Source organism: Brachyistius frenatus, unplaced genomic scaffold (assembly GCF_029030835.1).
Source record: "Brachyistius frenatus isolate BFR_SWC_R1_liver_20210118 unplaced genomic scaffold, ASM2903083v1 Contig_119, whole genome shotgun sequence".
NCBI lineage: Eukaryota > Metazoa > Chordata > Actinopteri > Embiotocidae > Brachyistius > Brachyistius frenatus.
In genome coordinates this window covers 570,023-594,120 of record NW_027210718.1, presented here as the reverse complement: position 1 = coordinate 594,120, position 24,098 = coordinate 570,023, and the positions used below count along the sequence as shown (strand labels likewise).

Below are 24,098 nucleotides of genomic sequence, written 5' to 3'. Positions count from 1 at the left end.
TGTCAAAAAATATGACTCGGCTTACTGTAATTGTTCCTTTTAAACATAAATAAAGGAATATGCAGTGTGTCACCTCAGTACATGAGGGATTTGTAGTTATCTAATCATCCTATGCATGGAGGGTGCCTCCACAATGACAACTTTTCTTCTTCTTTTTTTTTTTTTTAAATGCTGCTACAAAAGGACAGCACACATAGTTCCTCTCCAATTAGGAGACTGTGACTAAACTCAACAGGAAGTTACAGAAATTAAAAAAAAAAAAAAAAAAAAATCTTCCAAAAAAGGCAACCACCGAAATAATCGCACAACGTAAAGAAGCGAAAATGAATATTTCAGCTTTTACTTAAGATTTTCAGTTTTAGGTCTGCTGAAATCGAAGACCTTATTCCTGTTTGGCTGTAGTGACGAGTCTGCCAGCCCAGTGTGTTGAACTCATTAATTCAGAGTATAAAGATGTTTTTTTTCTTTCTTTTTTTTTGGGGGGGGGGGATGAAGCAGAAGTCCTGGAAAAGGAGTGTACTTAAGACACACAACAAAAGAAGAAGAAGAAAAAAAGAAAAGAAAAGAAAAAAAAAAGCAGTCAAACACCTGGAATGCGCACGATGAGTCTTTAAAGCAAACATTTAGAAACTACATCCGTTTTTTTGTTGTTGTTGTCCCCCCCCCCCCCCCCCCCAAAAAAAAAAAGATAATTGCACTGAACTACAAATCACACACACACACTGACGGTGCTGGAGAGGTGATGTGGCTCAGAATGCAACTGGACCTTGTCCGTCTTATTTGCTCATTACGGTTCATGGTTCTCGTGGCCAACTCCGCAGAGAACAGTCCCGCCTGTGAGAAGCGTCCACAGTTTGCCCCCCCCCCCCCCCCGACGAGCCGCGTCGTCCGTCCCTGTTCGGCAGTTCCCCTAAAAAAAAAAAAAAAAAAAAAAAGTGCACGTAGAGCTTCATGTCTCAGAAGTGCGATGATAAATGGTCCCTCGATTTATCACGCTAATCTTTTTCTCCGTCCTCACTGCTTCCTGGAATGAACAAAAGGAGAAGATGGTTTAAACATGTCAAGCTTTACTAAAACACGACTACGTCATATTATTACGAGACCCGGTGAACATGGTACATAACAAATCTGACAAGGCGTCACTAAAAACTCAATTTCAGGTATGATATAGAAGGAGAAGGAGAAGGAGGAGAAGAAGAAGGAGGAGGAGGAGGAGTTTGTTTTCAGGGCAACACTTGGTGCTTATTGGCCAAGAAGGAGTTCTGTGAATCTGCACTCGATTGCTCCTCCTCAAAGAGACGGATGTACGCGTGAGACACAAAATCATATTGAATTTCAGCTCTAAAGACGGTCGAATTTTCTGTGGGGATCAAATCGGAGCAAACGATTTCAATTGCATGATATCACATTCAGTTTAAAGTTCAACACAATATAATAACGAATTCAAAATCACTGCTCTTCGGATTCCGTTTTTCAAAGCAATGCACGTGTTAAATAGCACAAATTCAAATTGCGTAATTTAGATTCACTTCTCTAATGCAATTACTCAAGCTACGAAATTCAAATATAAAATGAACTCAAATTCATCTTCTCGTCCGTCATTTTTTTTTTTTTTTTTTTTTTTTTGCACCAACGCTGAACTGCTCCCACGAGCCGGTGTGCAAAGTTCACGCGGCTCGCCGGTGCGACCGCACGCCTCACTTGCCTCCTTGTTCGATGTCCGAGTCGGTGAGGTGCGTGAGGGAGAAGCTGGCGATGCTGGCCGGCGAGATGGAGAACCGGGAGTAGTTCGAGGAGCTGGACCAGCTGGGCTCCAGCGCGCGACCCGCGGCGGCGGCGGCGGCTGGAGAGGAGAAGCCCGACGCCGCGGAGGACGACGTCGCCGCGGACGCCGCGCTGTTGCCCGTCTTGGACAGGAAAGCGGGCGCGGGGGAGGAGAAGTCGTCGTCCCACTCAAAACCGCCGCCTGGAAGAATTTAGTAAAAAAAAAATTTAAAAAAACGAGTCAGGACGGGGAGCGACGGTCGGGCAGGCGCGTCCCGGCGGGGCTTTGAGGGATTACCTTCTTCGTCTGTCGAGCTTTCCGAGTTCGTGAAGCGGCTCAGGTAGCCGGCGGCGGGCGCGGGGCTGCCGTACTCCGGCGCCTGGCTGTTGGAGCCGGAGGAGTGGTCACCCAGTTCCTTGGTGGGCGTCTCCTGAACGAAAATGCAATTGAATGGAATTAGAAGAACGCCACGCGAACACATCTTAACTCCACCTCCAAAAAAAACCCAACAAGACCGATACTTTACCTGGTCGAACAGGTAGACGGTTACATCATCGAAGAAAGACACGGCTCTTCTGGAGTTTCCCGCGTTGCGCCGCGTTGGGAATGGGGAAGTCGACGCCTCGATGTTGAGGCTCGCGGGTTTCAACAAGCTCTTCAGGTTCTTTGCGCCCGTGTCGTCGGAGACGATGAGCGGCACCGTGTGCACCGCGTCGTCCTCGCTCTCCGAGCTGGAGCTGTGCAGCTGGTACGCGCGCATGTCGTCGTCCGAGTCGTCGCTGTTCTCGTCCTCCTCGTCCGCATCCACGCCGTCTTCCTGTCCGTCTAAACCCGAGCCGTCCCGCCTGCCCAGGTAACGCCCCTCTACGTCCGGCTCTTTTATTTTGTGAACATCACTGGCGTAAGTCCTGGCTAGTTTGGCGTGAACGGCGACCTCTGGTGCCGGCTTCGATGGCGTGGCGGAGGTTTTTAGACTCTCCGTTGGGCCCGGCTGATCACGAGATATCGCGTCCCTGAGAAACTCTGGTGTGTTTCCGTCGTCACCATGGCAGTCGGCAGCCTCGGTCGCCTCGCGCTCGTGTCTCTCCGTTGTATCGGACTCTGCCTCTGAAACGTCGGGCGTTTCTGCGACCTCAGCCGGTGCTTCGGCAGTTGCAGAAGATTCCTGCTGAGTAAACAAACTATCGACACCTCTTTCCTCGCAAGCTTTCGGGGCTGGACCTCCGGTGGCCGCGCCGACCTCGTCAGCGGGGTTCCTCAGCCACGTCACCTCGACGGGGCCTCCCGCGGGCGTTTCCTCGGACTTCTTCTCGGGCTCGGATTCATTGTCGGAGAAGTAGGCAGAGTCTCTGTAATTACTGGCCATGAGTGGTTCCTCAGCAGGAGCTACGCGATCTGGCTGCTGGTCCTCGCTGGGAACCTCGCTGGGAACCTCGCTGGGAACATCCAGCACACCCGCCACCTCAGAGATAACGATTTTTGGTGGAACCAGATTGTTCGCAGCCGTGAGCTCCTCTGCCTCCTCTTCTTCTTTGGTAACACTCATGCCATTTTTTACCGGGGAGCCGTCTCTGACCGTCGGCTGAGAGTTCCACTCAGGAGACTCCAAGTTCTCGGTCTCATACCCGCTGTCTGATATTTTGTACGGAGGCTGGAGTTTGTTTTGGGCTATTTGAGCATTCAGCTCTTCGCCCTGTTCGCCGAGCCTCTGTATGTCCAGGGAGTCTAAAGAGTCGGGGGTTTCAGCTGAATTGTCTACGGTCGGAACAGTGGTGGACATACTGTCTTCCAGCAAACTGTCCTGGCTGATCTGGTCCAAAGACGGACCGGACACCAGGAGGGACGATCTACCGAGCGGATGGCCGTTAGTCTCCAAAAAAGATTCTTCGTGATCCGACAGAGTGGTTTCCAGTTCTGTATCTGCGTCCTCGATGAGCTCACTCAACAGATCATGAGTCGTTAGGTCGTCACAGTGTCCGTTATCTGAAGACAATGCTTGAACTTGCAGGTTTTCAGGCGTTTCCCTTCCTGTGGGCGGCGCGCTGTCCTTTGAGGTCCAGAGGTCATCGTCGAGGCTCGGAATTTTGGCATCTGTGCACAATGAGTCTGGAGTGGAACTGTCAGAGAATGCAGAGGTGTGGCCATCAGTGTGACTAAGGATAACCTCAAACCTTTCTGAGGTAGAATTAAAACCGGAGTCTACGCCTCTGTCTGAGGATTGCAGCAGACCAAGGTCTTCAGTGGAAGAACTATTTGTAACCGGGAGCCGGCCGCTTGTGTCATCTTCTGCGACCACTGTAATGGAAGGCACCAGTGTTTCATTTTCTACCAGAGACTGACGTAACTCCCCCGAGCTGGTACTCGGAGAGCCGAAAAGTTCGTGTCTTGAGGACGTGCTACTTGCTGCGGGTTTTAAATAGAGATCTGCTGTGTTCAAGTTCTCCAAGCTCTCAAGGTTGTCCCAAGAATTCATTTTAAATGCTTCTTCTGGTTCGTGGACCACGCCAGGTAAAAGTAAATTCTGCTGGGGACTTGAAAAACCAGACCCCACTTTCATCAGGTTGTGGTCTTTGAGAAACATAAAGTTATCGGAAAGTGTTTCAGTAGTTAGAAAACTGTTCACGTCCTCGTCCTCCCCCATCAACTCAGAAACTGTCGGGGGAGTAGCCTCCCCTAAAAAAGAATCCCCATAGCTTGCATCTGTAGTCTCCTCCGGAACCTCTAAAGGCGCACCTTCATGGAAAGGATTACCGTTGCGCTCTGGAAGCTCCATAAAACTCTGTCTCCAGGAGGGCGAGTCCTCTTGCTTGGACCCCCCTTCGGTGAAAATGTTGTTGTGGTATGGACTGTCATTTTCAAGAGATGACCAGATGTGGCTGTCTGGTAAATACGAGTCCTTTGAGTCAATACTTTGGTGGAAAAAGTCGGCATCTGTGCTCGACTCATCCAGACGGACATCTTGGAGAACAACAAAGTCTTGCCGGCTCGAACTAAAGCCCATGTCTTGTCCTCTATTCCCATCGTCCTCAACTGTGCTTTCCCCTTGTTCTTCTAGTTGGATATAATATTCACTCCCATTAGAAGGCTTTTGGGCGTCAAACACTGAAACGATCCCAGGAATTCCTGCAGGAGTGTTACCACTTTCTGCCCTTGCTGCTCTGGTTAAAGGGTCAGGGAAATGGGCCTGGATGTCTTCACTGGATACAGGAAAGAACATGCTGTGGTAGTTCAATGTCGTGTCCATGCTTGAACGTCCATGGTTACCATCATAGTGGTCGTGCTTGGCCGCCTCCCAAACGTACTCAAAGCTGAGACCTTTGCTCGTTTCAGTGACGGTGAGAACTTCATCGATCTCTTGCCGCAGGGCGTCGTCGGCGAACTGTTCTAAGATTGGGTAAGAGGAGTGGCTAACAGTGGTCTGCCGTGCGGAGGGGTTGGGCTTGAGGGCATCCCAGCGTTGCTCAAAATCTTCTTCTATGTCCTTTTGGCCCTGCATGCGCAGATAGATGAGCAAACGGTGCACTTCCTCTGCCGTGGCCCGCTTGTCTGGGGACAGCCAACAGAACTGCAAGACCTCGTACCTGCGGTGACGGGGAAAATGGATATCTCTTTTTCAGACAACACACATTTCGAATAGCCAAACTTTGATTCGTACAATGCCACTAACAATTTTTTATTTTACAAGACTATTTATGCATGTAATTTGTTTTCTATTAAACATGTTCCTCACCATCTGTCAGAATAAGGAAGTTCCAGTTGCGGCTTGAACAGCTTGACTTGCTGCTCCTTGATAACATGATTGAGAACCTCCCGGTCAGACAGATGTGGGTACGGTTGGGTGGCGTTCTCAAAGAGCTCCCACAATGTGACCCCCAAGCCCCTACAGACAAGAGAAGAAAACGACATAAGCTGCAATGAACTGCAGGAGACACTCAAGAGTTCAGACAATGCCCTCAACATCTTGACCCAAAACCATAAAACTTAAAGAGAAGTTGTTATAAATATCCAAGCCGAGCAATACCGAATAAACTACACGAGTTATAAAAACCATGTGTAAACATTTAAGCGGGGGGGAAAAAGGGAGTTCTCCTTACATAGGGAACATTCTCAGCCTCGGTACACTCTTGCTCAGGGGGAAATTAGGTTATTATCCAATAAACATTCCTTATTTAACTAGGATTTGGGCAATCGGCCGTGAAGTTGCGGAAGGGCTTATAAAGACTACTCAGTTGAGAGATGTTTAGCTGGTGCAGTGTCAGTGTCTTTTTCCCCTCTCTTGGACAATAGCCAAGTTGCCTGGAATTTACAAGTTCTGGTATTAGCAGAAAGGACTTTGTTTTCTCAGCAATGAACTACAGCAGAGCAGTCAGCTGTGATACTTGGCTCTAGCTGGAAGATCTATTGTACCTAACACTATGCAATAGGGAAGTCTAAATCTTTATATATATTTAAATATATAGATCTATATAGAATGTATATATATATTCTATATAGAATGTGTATATATACACACATTCTATATAGATGCATCTATATACATGTATATAGATCCAGCTGCACTCACGATCTCTATGTGTTATGGGTTTTTAAAAAGGTCCTCCAGTGACAGAGCAGAGCTGAAATCTGGTACCTACCACACATTGCTGGGCTTGGTCTGCTCCAAAGTAATTACTCCCCCATGGCGCTCGCCCACCAGCTCAGGAGCTAGCCAGCGAAGGGGCGCAAACACATCGTCCTCTGTGATGATGTAATCTTCCTGGTAAACAAAAATTAATCTTTTTTTTTTTTTTTTTTAAAAAAACAACAGCCTGACAAAATCAAGTTATTTTCTACTTTTACAAAACTTTTATTGTCCGTGTTTCTTAAAAAAAAGTGCTCAGTTAGTAACTATGGAAACAACCAAATTACAAAGCACCACGACAGGAGAAATTTGGTTGTTCATCAGCTCTCATCGAGGCAACGCACTCTCACGTTGCCTCCCCCTTTCTTTACAGAAATAGATTCACCGAGTGACCTTATCTTATGAGTATTAAATTCAGACAGCTAAACTCTCAGATCAGCAATATTTTAGGAACGCAGCAGACAGAACTTGCCTAAGGACATGTGCATCGTGTCAAGTTACACGAGAGGACGACCTTAATTCTTCAGCGAAATATCCAGTTGATCAAAAGAAAGAGTTGCATAGTCTCTGATCACAGCAATTTATTGTCTCTCGGGTCACGTCGGGTCAGATTGCGCAATGATAGAGTTTACGTGCGAGTTAAACTCAGCAAAATAGCCAGACTTTCAGCTACATGAAGTGGAGTAGTTTTTAACCATCTTGTGACAGAAATATAACAGCAAGTACAGTAGAGAGAAACAGGAGGGTGAACACCCTTCAGGGTCCCAAGCTGGAATTGAAGAAGTGAGTCTGCAGTCACAGGTTACGTGTCTCAGACCACAATGACAGTTTTCCGATGACATCGTTACACACTAAACACTGAGTGCGACCCACATACAACAAAGTTATTCCAATGTACTTATCTGCAGAACATAATCATGACCTATTGTGCTGGACGCCTTGGAAAATGATCCTGAGTTCAAATCCATCTGATTTGAGATCAGATTTGGCTGAAATTATATATTGATTGATATTTTTATGAAGTTTTATTTCAAATTTGGAAAGTCAGAGCACAGTGCACATTACGCTGAGACATTTCAATTTATTTATTCAATTCAAATCATTTACTTCATACCGTTTCATTATTGAAAAAGGCTTAGAGTTTCTTTACATACAGCACTTTAATCTGTTTGCAATTAAAGTCTCTCGACCCCTCTGGTGATTTTTAAGAATCTTTTTGTTGAGGAGAAGGCGCTAACCCATTATTCAGCTCTGGATTGGGTCACTTTAATGTACTGTATGTGTGGGGGAAACCTGCCCCCGGTGACAAGAGTATACAGGTCCTTACAGTAATAATTACATGAACAAAGTCTGAGGTTGCTGCTTACTTTGTATCTGTAGGGTCCGATTCCATAGTCTCCCACTTTGACTGTGAGATCGGCAGTCAGGTAGCAGTTCCTCAGAGCCAAATCACTGAGACGACAGATAAAAACATCAAACAGTGAGTGGATTAGATCATTTTACAAGTTCAAATCAGCAACTCATTCACAGATTCTGCAGCTCTCGGGCAAGTTTGTATTTAAGTTGGTGCTCTTTCTACTCAGCTTTGTCATTTGTGTCTATACAGCAAAGACCACAGTTAAGTGCACATAAATCTGATCAGGATCAGCAAAGAATCTGCCATCGCCTGTTAAGACCAAAAGGTTAAGATTGCCACTTAGGAATCAAAGAGAGGGGAGTCTGGCAAGGTTCCCAAATGATTTCGGTATCAACAGGAAATTAACACAAGGGCCTTGTCATTTCCCTCTGCTCATCACATTGCACCAAGACTCAGACAGGATCTATTCCTGACCCGTGCATACAGCAGCAGGATATGGTTTCGAGAGGGAAACACTGGGTGGGTGAACTTTTTGTTGGTCTGCCAGGGGAGGACGTAACAAGCTCCGAGGCTCTGTTAAGCAGACATATGGTAGTTAATTTATGCTGAGTGAAGAGGAAGGCTTTGGTTTCCCTTTAGCCCTGAGGCACTGCGTGTCCACAAGTCCTTTTTACCCAGCCAATGACAAACAGTGCTGACACCAGTATTCCTGCATGCACACGGCCCAGCTACTGTCAGACCCACTGAAACCCCTGTAAGATAAATGGAGATGTATTTTAAACTCTCCTGTACCCTGTCCTCTGCTGCTGGCAGACAGCCAAATATATAGTAACATCGCAATAAGGAAACAAGTCTAACATCTTCACCGTACAAGGCTAATATACGGCGTGGCGGTGGTCGCCTCCATGCCACACGACATTTCTGCAGTTTGGTGCCCTCATTTCAAACAGTTTGTGGACTTTTGGTGAGGAAATGAAAACAGTAACTCATTATATGTTTTCGATGTCACTGGGGTCAAAACTATCATGGTTCTCTCAAGATCTGTTAATAATCACTAACCCTCAAAACCAGGTATATTTTTCCTTGTGTTTTTTTACTTCATAAAAACAGATCTAAAAGAAATCTGACCATGTGGTAAGACATTTGCCCACTTTGTACACTACACATCTAAATATATACAATTTTAAAAACTAAATAGTAATACAAAAACTCCTCGTTCAGAGTGCGAGAAGTTTTAGTGTTTACTGTGTGACTGAAGAGTAATAAGAATACCGTTTAATGGCATGATGATTTAATCATAAATTTCAAGAGGATATCAAATAAAATAAAAAAAAAAAAAAGTATTTTGTATTTTTTCTCCATTAGGAAACATCTTAATGGGATGCTTTGTCAAAACAAAAGTGGTATCTGCATCCAAGATACAAAATCAGCTGAATATCCAGCTTCAATCATTAGAGGGACAGTCAAAGTGTATTCAGCAAACAGAGACCTTAGTGGGAAACAGTTTGAAAATGACTTGTCTGCTCTTAAAGACTGAAAGAAAATGTACTTTTTATGTTTATACGTATTTAAACAACTGTCAGATGAACGATTAATGCAACACTGAACAAAACCACAGTGATGTAGGCATGCTGTGGGGACTTGCTCTTTTTGGGGTCGCTGACCTGCCCACAAAATACTGTACAATCCTTACTTGCCCTGGTGAAGAGCAACAGCAGGAGAGTGGGACAATGACATTACAGGTTGACAGAGGCAACACAAAGCCTGTTTAATGCTCAAGAGAAATGGAAGAGTACAGGACTTCTTTTAAATTAGAATGTAATCCTCAATGAGAAACCAACAAAAATGCCACAGAAAACACTTGTACTGAGAAAAAGCGGTTAATAAATCGTGCTCTAAAAGATACCCTCCTTCCACGGCCTCTTAATAAGAACATATTCATGGCACACGGTACAGAATGTGTTTTGCTCTTTTGCAGGCCCATTCTCACCCTCGCATTGTAAAGCTGAGGTTTCAGCCTTGGATATCAGCCCACACAGCACTTGCCCCGAGGGTTTTGTGTCTGTGGCGCTGCACCATAACCGATCTCGTGTGCATTTCTGTCAGCATGTAGTGGTACCCCGTGTCATTCACTTTGTGTAAACTTCTTCTTTTTTTTTTTGGTTGAAAGTGCCACAGAAATATTTTTACGATTGTAAATCAAACAAATCCACAGAGGGAAGCTTGTAGACCTCTTTGAGTTGTAACAAGGATTAAAACACAACGCCCAATATGAGGCTATCCTTTTACATATAAAGAGCAGAATCATCATATCCCTCTTGCAGTGGACAGCTGACACTGTGGCAATGCATGGAAGCTGTGTAATTGGAACCCTCTGAGCTTATTCTGAGCATGCAAAATAAAGCCAATGAGCTGAGCATGGTGTGTTACACACACATCCCCCCCCCCACCCACCACCACCAGCCCCGAGTTCCCAACACCCCCTGCACCCCTGCTGGCTGGCAGCCGCCAGACGTCTAGCGCTGGCTGTGGGTAAAAATGAAAATGAAACGCGGCCCCTCTGCCGTGAGCACCATTTTTGGAGAACACTGGTAATCCTCGTCTTCATAAGCATATAATGCAATGTTTATGAACACGTACTGACCAGGTGACATTTACATACCTTTGTTTATCATATACAATGAAAAAAAAACTTAAACATTTAAAATAATTAGGAAATTAAAACAAAAAAGTTGTGTATTTCAATGTGATGACATCTCAAATACATGAAATTTCAGCCATATCTGTATCGCAAAACGATATCTGTAAAAAAAAAAAAAAAAATTCCAAAGTAACATTTATTATCTTAGACAAAACAGTTTAAGTGAACGAGACACAAATAACTACATTATAATATAACAATTCAATAATGCAACTACAGGATGCAATTGAGTTGTACAATCACAACCTTTTTTTGTGTCTAGCCGTCTCTGGCTGCATTACCCCAAACAGGAGCTGTATTGAGTGGTAAGGAAAACACAGCGCTTAGCTTAGTGGATCAAAACACCGCGAGCTGCTCGAGTGTTGCAGTTCTGAAGTGCTACCTGTGCAGGAAGTTGTGTTTGTGAAGGTGAGTGACACCAGCAGCAATTTCACAGGCCATCCTCTGCAGCTGCAGCAACTCAGCGTTTCGGAACATCCAATCCTGCTGAGACAGGTAACCCCGCAAATCCCCCTGCGAAGAGGCACAGACACAGCACAGACACACACACAGACACACACACACACACACACACACACACACACACACACACACACACACACACACACACACACACACACACACACACACACACACACAGCTTGTCAATGTTAAACATAAACGTGCAACAGATCCAACAGAATGGGATTTGTATTATAGCAATAGGGGGGATTTAACAAGTGGTCCCAGCTTTGTGCAATATGCAGAGACGGCCACGCAGTGGCAGCAGACTCCCCCGTTCCTGTCCTCTCAGCACATCTCACTGCTGATGTGTGAGAAAACCAAATAAGGGTAACGCTGTTTAACGCTGTGGCACAGGGATTTATAAATAAAAGAGTCCAGCTCAGATCTGTGAATTAAACTGTGCCTGCATCCACTCGGGTTTCCAAGCCCGTAAGTAGGAAGAGGAGGAGGAGGAGGAGGAGGAGGAGGAGAAAAGAACAAAGTGTCCCGTGAGGGAAGCACGACAAGGCACTTATGAGCATTATTCACACCTCAAAGCAATAACCAAACATATTTTTACAAGTGGAAAACTATTTGGAAAGCATTATGTTAGAAGGCAGCAAATGAGCTGACCAGAGTGACATGTTGACAGAGCTGTGAGAGGTCGATATATACGGAAGTGTGTCTGGAACAAAGAGTTCAGATCACAGACCTACAGGGCTGTCTTTGTGGACTGAATGCTGAACTGGACTGTAAATTGGAATTAGAAGCCGTGTGCAGGCTCACATCGCACGGCTGATCGAGAATTTCTGTGGACATCTGTGGCTATAATGATAGCTGAAACTGAAACCAAACAGAATGGGAGTGACGGACTGTCGATACAGCACTATTCACCGCACAACTGTGCTACAACTCGAGACGGATAACAGCTCAGTCCGTAGTTTCATTTAACTCCCGATTTTGGAATCAAAAGGGCTGTTCAACTTATGTTTGCTTTGGAGATCCTGTTCACTCTACAGATGGAAGGAGATTCCCGATTTGGGAGCAGAGCGGAGCTCCCCTGGGGAATGAGCGACTCATAATACACTGGAGTTCCATAATATGAGGAGAATTTGTTACAAATGTCAAGTCACATGCAGTTACTGAGCATGCAGACCTGTGTGTATGTGTGTGTGTGTGTGTGTGTGTGTGTGTGTGTGTTTACAAAAGGTTTACTTTTCCCTGAGCTAACCCCCCCCCCCCCAACCAGCTTAGATCTGGCGTCTTATGTAAGCAGTATTTGTTTGCTTCATCCACTTTCACCTCTGCATACCCACATACCCGCACACACGCGCACACACACACATTAAGAACACAGCTCCGGGAAGGGGTCTTCGCCGAAGAGCTATATTCAATGTATGGTAAGTGATACCGTGTGCCTGTCTGTATTTGTGAAGGTTCTGCAGCAGGTGATTTGGTTTGGGTTCCGGTCGAGGGGACAGGAGGACACAGGGGGGACGGTGGGGAGGGGGGGTTCAGTGATGTTAATGAAATAACATTAACTGCGAAAGGTCAAACCAATTATGTCTTGCGTTTGACCCAAGAATAATAAGAATGTGACAAGTTCCCAGCACACAGATTCATGTCAAGCTCAGCCACCACATGACCCAGGCGGTATGAAAAGAAAAGCTATTTTAAGTGCTTCTCGTCTATGTTAGTTTTGGATACTGGAAGCTGACTTTATTCTGAATACCGTAGGCTTACCTAGCAAAACACAATGAGTGGTTGAATGAAAGAAATTTGGACCAAAAAGCGCCGTTGTTAAATCAGCTCTAATTTAAAGAGTAAACAATAAATCCAGATCCGAAAAGGCTAAGTATCCTCAAGACATACCACAGTCAGGAATGTATATCATAAAAATGCCCTGACAGTAACATAAAGGGCAAAAGCAGTCAGACTGGATGCTGCTGTAATGACCGTCGTAAATGAAGGAAATCAGCGACTTCGGAGAAAACCCGACGTCAGCTGGAGCTCGTCTCAGACGCTGAACCAGAGAAAAGGTCTGACTAACATCCTGCTGAGGCACCAGGCAGAAGATCCATGCATTAGAAGCTGTCAATTACTCCACGGTACGTAACATTCCCCATGCACCCAGCACCAGTTGCTGGATGTATTTTGATGTCTAAAATGCTATGACTCAGGGTTACCCCGCACGGGTGACTCAGGATGGAACAACCACCATCAATCAACAGGCTGTCGGAGGGAACGTCACCGTTTATTGGCTTTTTGGGACTCACCGTGTCCACTGCGCAGCTGCAGTGTCACATTTCATGTTTCGACATCCAGTACATGATCGCCGCGGCCTCAACTAGTGAGAAGCCTTTTTGTTATTTTAAATACAAACAGGAGCTTTTCAACACTCGCTTCTGCGCGAGGGGTTATTTTGAGACTTTATGTTAACGTACTGAAAGACAGAAAAGACATATTGTGTAATACAAGATCCCACTTGGATGAAGCCTTGGAAATGCTTCGTCCAGTGAGGGATAACAAATATAGACATCACTCAGTTGTGCTGCCCTCACACATTATCACCCCCAACAAACAGGACCTGCTCTTCATCACACTATCGTCCCTAATGACTCGCAGGCGCTTGCGATAAGTCATTCACCTTGACTCATTTCCATGTCCTGTCAGAGACGCTACCAGAGCTGGCAGGCAAAGATAACAATGCCAGGACATCTGCGAGGTCTGGGCAGCTGACAATACCCCGGCCCGATAAAGTGATGCAACGTCTGGCAACTTAAACTGGACTGGATTCTGGAGGTGTTGCCGGGTCAGAGAGATGCGACGCAAGGTGGAGATGTAGTTACTCCGATAATCTGCGTCACCTTAATCATGGAAATGCATTTACTTTTTACCCATCAAAGAAGAAGAAATACTAATGTTCTCTGCAGACTACAAGTGGACACAAAAGCAAACGGGAAGATTTAAACACACCAGATGAACGACGTTTCCGTCTAACGGAACCATGGAGTAAAACTTCATCCTACCTAGATAAATCAAACAAGACACCAAGTTGATGTATATTTTCAGGTAACACTTTTGGCTTTTTGCATTCGTCACTGGGAACCCCGTAGGTTTCTTCGGGGACAGCTTCGTTTACCGTTGACTGCCCTCACAGCAGGTGCCAACAAACACAACGTGCTGGCCATAAAAATGCACAAACACAGCAACTGGTGGCACTGACACCAGATGAGCGTAAATGGAGCTTGTTGCTTTACTGGACGAGGTGGGAATGTGAGAAGTCCCAGGCTTAGAAAAACTATGCCACTCCAGATTGAAGAAGGGGAGGAGAGGAGGAAGAGGAGGAAGAGGAGGGGAGGCAGCTCCTCACAATCAGCGTCCGTCCCCCGCCGGAATAGATAAAGAGAAACCGTGAATAAATCAGCTTGCCCTATGAATATGTGAGCTTAGCAAACTGACAAGAGCCAACTCTCAGCCCTCTCAATTAATGAAGTCTTCTAAGTGAGGAGGTGCTAAAATAGGGGGCATATAAATAAGTAGTAAAACCATCTTTCAATCACTGAACACCAGAACACAAAGACTAACAAAGACTAAATGTTAAATGGAGGACAACCTGTATAATATTTCAAAATAAGAGCTTTTACAGAGCAGGTCCATGAACAGGCTTTTTCAATTGACGTGAAAATAATTCACTTTGGATATTATTCATGTTCACCGCTTTTTTTTTTAATAAACATGGTTGATTGGGTATTTTAAGGAGCAGGTGGTCACTCACCATTTCACAGTACTCAAAAACAAGCAGGAAGGGAATGGCCTCAACACACTGTCCGAGGCACTGGAGGATGTTTGGGTGCCGCAGCACTCTGAAGACAAAATAACATGACAGGTTATTGATTTGATGTTCAATACGGCAGCAAAATTACTTTGGTTTTCTGATTAAGTCTGATGTAATGTGTACGAGGAAAGGTAGAGGGTGCTGCTAGCACTACAGTGATGTCATACAGCAATTGTTCACCACATTTACTGTGTGCTTACCTTTACATACATTTATACATACAAAAAAATAATAATTGCGGCAAATGTAACATCTCCTCATTAATCAATGACAAAATGATAGATACATTGCCTCCGAAAATTCATATTGGCCCTGAGACAAGGGCGTTTTTGTGGTCAAAGAGAAAAGGAAAATCTGTATTTACCTGTATGGATCCCCCTGCTGCAGGAAGTCATTCTGCTCCTTGGCACTTGCATTAGCTTTTAACTCCTTCACCACCACTCTGGCTCCACCTGGGTCTGTGTAGATTTCACTCAGAAGAACCTGGCAATAAAAAAACAGCAGTTTCGACTCGACAAGAAACAAACAAGCTTAAACAAGGTGCCAAAAACTGTAGTAAAAGTAAACATTGTAAACAGATTTGGAAAATAGGGAAAGGATAGGGATTCCACTGAGCAGGTACAGGGATACTTGTGAAAATGTATATTTACTTATCAACCTTAAACCACAGAGAAAGCAGTAAAAACAAAAAACAAAAATCGGCGCCTAAACTTTCAGGAACAGATTGTAAAATCCGCCAGGGGGCCCGGATGACAGCCTGCTGCGTTCAGAGCTCTGTGGTTAAACGCTGCATAGAATGAATATATTTCACACACCGTTTGGGGAAAATGAAACCTGAAAAACTATCTTACCTGGCCAAACCAGCCATTGCCGATCTCTTGGATGTAACTCAGACTGTGACGTGCTACCTGGACTCCTGTGGATCCGTCTGTGACACCAAAGACAAAACAATGTTAACCGAGAATATCCTGATTGCTCACAAGTTACATCACCAACTAAAAATAGCACAATGCGGAGCCAATTTGATGAAAATAGCTTTAACACAGATTTGAATAAACAGGCCTAACATCAGGTAGTGCAACTTTGTTAACATCACTCGCCCAACATCAGTTTTTTCTTACAGAATAATGTTGTTTAGAAGAAAAAAAAAAACCGCTAAATTTCCATACATGAACATTTTTAAATATTAAAAGGCTTGTGTATTGACAATTTACAACCATAGACACAGATTCACAGACAGACATAAACCCAGTTTATAAAACCATTATCGATCTCTCATTTGTATCCGTATGCACGATATATGATATTCACTGCATGCGTGTACAGTGGTGTGAAAAAGTGATTTCCAATTTTTTTGCATGTCTGTCACACTTAAATGTTTCAGATCATCAAACAAATTTAAATATTAGTCAAAGATAACACAAGTAAACACAAAATGTAGTTTTTAAATGAAGCTTTTTATTATTAAGGGAGAAAAAAAAAATCCAAACCCACATGGCCCTGTGTGAAAAAGTGTTTGCCCCCCTAAACCTAATAACTGGTTGGGCCACCCTTAGCAGCAACAACTGCAATCAAGCGTTTGCGATAACTTGCAATGAGTCTTTTGCAGCGCCATGTGGGTTTGGATTTTTTTTTTCTCCCTTAATACTAAAAACCTTCATTTAAAAACTGCATTTTGTGTTTACTTGTGTTATCTTTGACTAATATTTAAATTTGTTTGATGATCTGAAACATTTAAGTGTGACAGACATGCAAAAAAAACAAAGAAATCAGGAAGAGGGCAAACACTTTTTCACACCACTGTACATGATTGAGGCAATTATACTTTCTGGTTTAATAAAAAAGTGTTTATCTGTGTGCATGTGTCTGACCTGTAATGCTGGCAGGAGGTTGGAGGTGCGGGGGTCCAGGCAGGGCCACAGGGGACACGGCGAGGGTGTACACCTCGGCTGGAGACTGCATAGAGGGCGTGTCCTCTGCCGGCGGGGTGAAGTCAATCTCGTCATCGAAGTGGTCTTCAAACTCCTACGTCAACAAAAATCAGATGCGACATATCACCGAGACACAAACTGGCTCTTTAAAAGTATATATATATATTTTACAACGTTAACTAAATTCATGGATGGTCCATTACAGCCCATCTACCCACTGTGTTTTCATGAGGTCAGGCCTGCACGGGAGCGGTCGAAGCCGTGCTCCGTCTGGCTACCTGCCTGCCGCGAGTCTCACCTTGAAGTTGATCTCCCGTTCCTTGCAGCAGGTCACGCAGTTCACTAGTACCAGCACCAAGGCCACGAGCACCAACAACGACACCACCAGGGACAGGTAGAGAGACACGGACCAAGCGTCGCCTCCGCTTCCACCTGAAGTGACACAAAAACAAAAAGAAATGTGCTGAATCATTCACATTTATGGCCGCGATTCCAAAATAATTTCCTAAGAGAACAAAGGGAGGCGGCTGACAGCCGTGTTACGTCAGAGGCGTAAACATCAAGAGCGTTTGACAGTGATACGGCACACGAGGGGTGCACAGTGGCTCTGCGTCTAAATCCACCCACAACAAAAGGTACATTTAAAACTCGACGAGAGAAATAAACTGCACGGTGCTCTCGCCGTGCAACTCATTGAGCCCGATGCTCTCGTGCAAAACACACGATGGGTTTGATCTTGTTCAAAACCATCGCCCCGAACATGACGTGACGATAATTGTGACACCTCAGGCCGGACCACCCGAAGTCTATCCCTCAACTCAATTCAAGGAGACAGTTGTGGGGGTGTCCGCCGGCCAATTAGCGGCTGATGGTGCAGCCGCTGCGACAGCAGGTGTGGGTCTGCTCCGGTCAGGACGCTGCTGGCCCAGCAGTTCAAGTGTCAGAGCTGACAGCAGCAGTGCAACCCACCCGCTGCGCTGCTCAGCTGCTGCTCACTCACGACACTAATGCCAACCCACATATACACAGCGAGGGCTTTTCCATTTCAGCGCAACTGATTTACAATTTAGTGTAACACCTGCGTGTTACAGACTGTAACACGGGTACAAATTGTTCCAGCATATTCATGCGTGAGGCATAAGCTAAAAAAAAATATGGGAGATAAGAGTGGGCGGTAAAACCGTATTTGCAGAATTGATAAATATCGGTTTAAAGAACCACCTTAATATTCAAATGTTTACTGTAATTCTAACAAAAGCGCATTATTTTGTTAGCGCTGTGTGTGTGTGTGTGTGTGTGTGTGTGTGTGTGTGTGTGTGTGTGTGTGTGTGTGTGTGTGTGTGTGTGTGTGTGTGTGTGTGTGTGTGTGTGTGTGTGTGTGTGTGTGTGCATCTGTCACAAAGTCCACCTTGTTTTCTCATCTCCCAAATGTCACTGTTCATTTGAAAGATATGACCACTGGTCGCTGCATCTTTTGTCGTTACTGGCACTGTGAGCGAACAGTCAGAAGAAATTAAAGTCAACCCTTCCCACCTGCAGCTTGAATCATCACTTTTTCTATTTCCATTTTTCAACATGGCATGATGCGTGTGAGTGTGTACTGAAAGAGTAGTGAGAGTCTGTGTGATGCCCTCCTCCTCCTCCTCCTCCTCCTCTTGTGTTTATTCTGTCTCCCACTGGTTGTAGCTTGTCAGGTACAGAGGGAGAAAAAAAAACACCTGCCGAGTCACCTTCTGCTGAGCGACACATTTCTGACGGATGCAGAATACATCCAGGCTAAAAAACCCACTTCTAGGTGTCTCATGTTTTTTCACAGCAGTATACGAGTAAGACTTCAACCCAAATAGGTAATATCTACACTGAGAAGAAACGTATAAAGGAATGTTTTTAAATGTATCATTTCTTCTCTATTATTTTTCAACACGTGGAGCGAATCAGTCTGGATCAGACTGGATGGTCTCAGCAGAGCTTTACCAAATAATGGCAGTCTGTTCTCAGGATGATAGAAAAAAAAAAAGAAAAAAAAAGGAAATTAAATTTTCTGATGTCTGCAAATCATTTCACGATGTGATCACTCATTTTGAAAACAATATAGCCTAATCACAAAACAGAGGTGTCAATATTAATCTGCATGTAGGTTGTCAGAGGATTTCACAACCAGAAAATTGCGATCAGCAGCACAGGACTCACACTGTTCTTTTGAAAGAAAGTGGGGAAAAAGAGGAAGACATTTCACTGTTTTCAGAACTAAATTATTAACCCGTCTCCTCCAAAAATCTTTATACATAAAATATTCCCTGTAGTAGCTTTAGCAGTCAGGTTTGTTTTGCATCCCGACAACACAGCCCATCAGGCAGAAGAGGAGATTGAGCAGCAATCACTTTACCTCCCTGGGGAACATTAGATATGATCTAAAGTGTCAGCCATGATTGAGATTCATTTCATGTCTGCCACAGAACACCGAGCCATCGCCGACAAAAATAGACATTCAAGATGGTTTAATCTGTTCTCTTCGCTTCTGATCAAAATAAAAATCCTCCATGGACTTTTTTTTTTTTTAATTCCTGAGTGCCTCATGTTTTGTTTACTCCTTTAGTAAGGTCATATACTGTGATGCAATTAAATTAGCAACACCACCGAGGCCACCGGTACTAAGCGATGTCTGCTTCTACAGGATTCCTTCCACAAACCTCTTCTCTGCGCTGAAGACTGCAATAGAGAAACTGTCTGCGGTGAAATATTGATGAGAAGAGGAATTAAAGATTAAATGGGTCCACAGTCAAGACACGAGCCCGGTGGATGTAGCTATAAATGGCCGTGTGTCCTTACACCGGAATTTAAGCGTTTCTTACCTTGCAATTCATCATCCCCATCAGGAGAACGATGAGTGGGCCTGGCTAAGTCTGATGGCTTGTAGTTCAGACGTACAGGAGGACAACTAACACAGCCTGACCTGACTGAATCTCTTTCGCCAGCTTCAATCAAAACCATGGAGCACATGAAATTTGAATGAGGAAGATGACAAAAGAATTTACAAAGCTACCTCGTACCAAAAAAAAAAAAAAAAAAAAAAAGTCTATGTGGAGTCTGTGTAATAAAGGATTCATTCAAAACAATAATCTAAAATATTATATATTCAAGCTAGTTCAAAGTCACAATCGATGTAACATGTCGTGATCTCTGGATCGGACGAACTTTTACAAGTGACAATTTAGGAAGAGGAAAAGGGGATGATTGGCATCGTCTAATGGGAGGAACAGTGTCAAACACCCAGGTGTGTATCATCACAGCCTCACTGAGCCAGGGAGCTCCCAGACAAGAGTTTTCCACCGCCATGATAAACAGGAATGTATTTTCTAAAACCACACATTCAGCCATTATCAAATTGACACCATGAAGCCAAGTCCTGGAGTAACACCATCCTAATATGAAATAGAAATGTTTCATTATAAGCACTGACAGGCAAGACTCTCCAACAACATTAAATCGAAAGCAAACTAATGAATTTTTAAACTTAAATCACCCTGTTGCACTCCAAAATATGTCCCAGTGTCACTTCCTCCATTTACAATTATAACTTGCAAAAATGAGCATCCGTCATTGGCAGTAGTAATAGTTCAAAGGGAGTTTCAAATGGCTTTAATAAAGCCAGAGCTCAAGTTCACGACAATCCCGCGAAATAACATTTGGCTGTAATTATGGGCAGCTTTTCGACACAAACAGACTCTGTCTGTTTCAGCAGAGCAACAAGGTTGCAGGCGGCGCGGGACTCCCAGCGAGGCTGACAGAAAAAACAGGAGCTGGGTCACGGCCGCTCTACATGGCATCAGTTCTTCTCGGTTAGGCTTTATTTGAGTCATGGGTTCATATTATGACTTGGCATGCCCCACCAAATGACTCAACTGTTTTTTGGGAGCAATACGGCAGGGAGCTGCCACGTCTTATTTCGGTTGCACTGCATATTTCAGTAGGCATTCACGCAGAGGAGGAGCTGACCCATTTCTGCAGATTTCACCCACCAGTGGATGTCTGCACTTTCAGTTATGTACAGGACGGAGGGTGGCATTGTCTGGCTGTTACGTTTGAGTTCATCTGTCTGCAAAGATCCTCATCAATCGAATCAAGAGCCCAGGTACCTGAATCAGCCAATACATGTGGCCATCCGTCTCTTGAAAGGATTGGTTGTTTTTTTTACAAGATCACGTTGTGTCATTTTCAATGACAAATTATGTTTTCACGAACCTGCATGTATAAATTGGTCACTCGCCTGCCACTTGGGACCATCAGCATGCATTCTGCTTTGTACAACTAGAAAACTCCGGCAGCTTCACCTCCGACAGCAGCCTAAAGATAGACTGGTTTGTAACAAGCATCCATAACAGCCTGGGGTAGTAGTCACCGAATCACCGAGTAGAGTAGTGGAAGGTTAAGGCCAATGTCCACCTTGAAAAACAGACCTGGTTATTCACTACAGTTAAAACACTGACACTTCCATTAAAGTTTAACAATCTACTTCTACCCATGTTTGATGTGTGTAAACAGAGCAAATGTGACCACGTTGTGTAATATTCCTATACTGTATGTGTGATCTCAACCATAATCTTTAATCAAAATTTTAAACAATAATTGTTGCACATTTCTAAGCACTGGTTCACGTAGACTAGTGGGGCAAAGAACATGTTGCTATGTAATAAAAGCATAAAAAGTGGGCTTGTATTGCGACTTTACTTTCCTGTATGCTGTATTATAATTAAGCAAATAACACGCTTGCTAATCATTGACTGGTGTTAAGAATGGAATGTGTTACGGTTACACATTACCGCTCCTCATAAAGCACTTTCACATCTCCATCTGGAGCGAGGCGATACGGACACATTTAAATATCACCATATTTTCCGACGTGAAACACCTTGAAATCAAAACTGCAACGGAAATGTAGAAATGACTACTGGCGCTTTAACAAAAACATTTACACAACGAGATTTTTGATAAATAATCATCAGTAATGTGGATAGGATTACTAATTTGGTGAAAGGGAAATAACAGAGCAGCTGGAACAGTCTGAAAAGTTCAGAAAAATGACATTGCTTTGCTGGAATAGAGCCTTTAAAGACAGTAGAAGAAAAAAAAAAAAACATTTATGCCATATCACAAAATCTAAGACAATATCTAATATCGTACAGACAATATGCATCTATCATTTTCTCACAAAGATGCTAGTTACACCAAGAGGATGGATGGAGGCGCCGCCTCCCTCCCTCTCTCGGTGAATTTGGAGAACACTAAAACTATTGCCTCCAAAGTATTGCGAAATTCCCAAATATTTTCTGGCTATTTAAGAAAGCCGTAGGGACCGATTTGTTTGTTTTTTGCTTTTCTGCTCAATAAGTGGCTTAAACGATTCTCAAATAACAAAATAGTCACTTAGTCCACAAAGTACAACCGCAGTGGGAAAAAACATTGTTCTGTTTCTGTGACTCGGCCTTGAAAAGAAGCTCTTAAATCGACACCAGGTGTTTCCGTGACAAGATCATTCATCCTAAAGCGATCCATGTATGTGTGTAAAATACGACCGTATAACCAACATCAGAGGGGTTTGTTGTTGTTGTTGTTGTTTTTTCAAGGTTGACTTGAGAAGTATAAATGGTATTTCCGTGCCGGCCTCTTCTCTATTGTACCATAAACTCGGTTATATGACTGCAACGAACTCCACTAAAACATCTCTGAACTGTGAACCGAGACACTGTTAATGATACCTGCTGTTAAATATTAAACACAAATAAAAAAAATTTTTTTTAAAGTGTTTTGTTTCTGGGAACAGAGAAGAAGAGTCTGTTTACGTCATCGTGACGACGAACCTGCGTGTAATTAAAAGATTAATATCATTTGATTAAAAAAATAACAACACTTCACCTGTCCGTTTAGACAGAACAGACTCTTTTGGTAGCAACTCTGCGACCAAAACGAGTCACACCGACAACAAACAAGTTTCTGGTTCACAGAAAGAAAGAAAGAAAAATAAAATAATGAAGACGAGGCTGCTGCTGTTGTTGTTAGCTTGTAGCTGCTCCTCTCCGGCTTAACAAGACGCATATTATCGTACAGAAAGTGAACAGCTGGCTTCGTGTCAACTCGTGGGGGTGTGAGGAGGGAGTGAGGAGGGTCTCACCTGCTTTGTGAGGATAGTGAAGAGGGGCACCTTCAGACGCCGACAGGAAAATCCCACCGGCCAGCAACAAAACACATCCACGGCGGCTCTCCATCCTCCTAGCTTAGCCAACAACAACAACAACAAAAAAAAAAACGTTAGCTATTTGAAATCGTCGTTTTTAAAAAAAATAAAAAATAAAAAAAAGTGGCTCGTTTGACGCGGGAACGGAGTGTTTTAATCATTGACGGTCGTCGTTAACCTCCGCGTCGGCTACACAAACGCGCACATTTTCTCGTCCGTTTTAGCGATTTTGCTACTCGCCGGCTAACTAGCTTCGGCTAGCGTAGCAATGCTAACAGTTTCAGCTGACGACAGCAAACAACCGCCCGCGACGCGTAAGTGGTCCGTTGCCCATGGAGACCGGAGGAGCGATCACCTTTGACGGCCCGTCATTATCTGCAGGGTGTTAACCTTCACGTTTATTTAAATGAACATAGCAACAGGAGATTTAATCGATAGCCGCCCCCCTCCTCCTCCTCCTCCTCGACTATCGTGAAACACCTATCCTCCAAAGCGCCATGTTCCTGTTCGATCTTACGTCACGGAATGAGGCGTAAAACTTTTTAAATGATTGACGCGCGCTCAATCCAATCACAGAGGAGAACAGCTTCGACTTTAAACTCGCGCCAGCCAATCAGCGTCGAGCGTTGTTCCCTGTCAAGTAAATCCAGTGATTTGTATCAAAGCGGAAGAACCCTTTTAAGATCAAGTCGCTCTCCAACTATATGAGGAACGAAATACTGATTTTGAACGATGTTTATTTCTGGATTCAAGGCAAACCATAAACTACCAATTTTATGGGTGGAGAGGGTCCTTTGACTGATTGATGCTGGCTTCAGCATCATGATCTATTTCTGTTGGATTTTTTTTTTTTTTTTTCTCTCCCAGGGATTTTATATGAATATTGTTCGTTAGATTCACTGGAACATTTTATGTTAAATGACTGTAGTAAACAAACCAAACAATAAACAAGATTAAACTCAATTTTAATCACAATAGCTACAAAATGGGAAAGATGCTCTAAAATGATCATTTTGTACCAGGTTATTAATCCAAATCAAAAACAGCTATACCACTATATACACTTGTGTGGTTTTCCTGAAATCATGCCGAGACACATGGCAATTTTTTTGTTGTGATCAAACACTAATAATTAATCACTGGCATGCCCTGTTTGTTAGGAACCCAAAG

At 44.0% G+C, this 24,098-nt stretch overlaps 1 protein-coding gene across 2 annotated transcripts; it reads right to left on the bottom strand.

Annotated features, from left to right (window-relative positions):
• Positions 1–895: 895 nt before the first annotated feature.
• Positions 896–23,454, bottom strand: lmtk2 (lemur tyrosine kinase 2). Of its 2 annotated transcripts, none has more exons than XM_069713498.1 (15): positions 23,284–23,454; positions 22,866–22,967; positions 16,995–17,128; positions 16,637–16,790; positions 15,617–15,693; positions 15,130–15,248; positions 14,706–14,793; positions 10,827–10,957; positions 7,754–7,838; positions 6,400–6,521; positions 5,496–5,645; positions 2,292–5,346; positions 2,063–2,195; positions 1,702–1,966; positions 896–1,020 (listed from the first exon to the last, which is right to left on the bottom strand). In XM_069713498.1, exons 2-15 carry the CDS (start codon positions 22,957–22,959, stop codon positions 996–998), a joined length of 4,632 nt encoding a protein of 1,543 aa, XP_069569599.1. In that variant the 5' UTR covers positions 22,960–22,967; positions 23,284–23,454; the 3' UTR covers positions 896–995. The 2 variants fall into 2 exon arrangements, with proteins under 2 accessions (XP_069569599.1, XP_069569598.1); XM_069713497.1 differs by having other exon boundaries at positions 22,866–22,963.
• Positions 23,455–24,098: the final 644 nt, after the last annotated feature.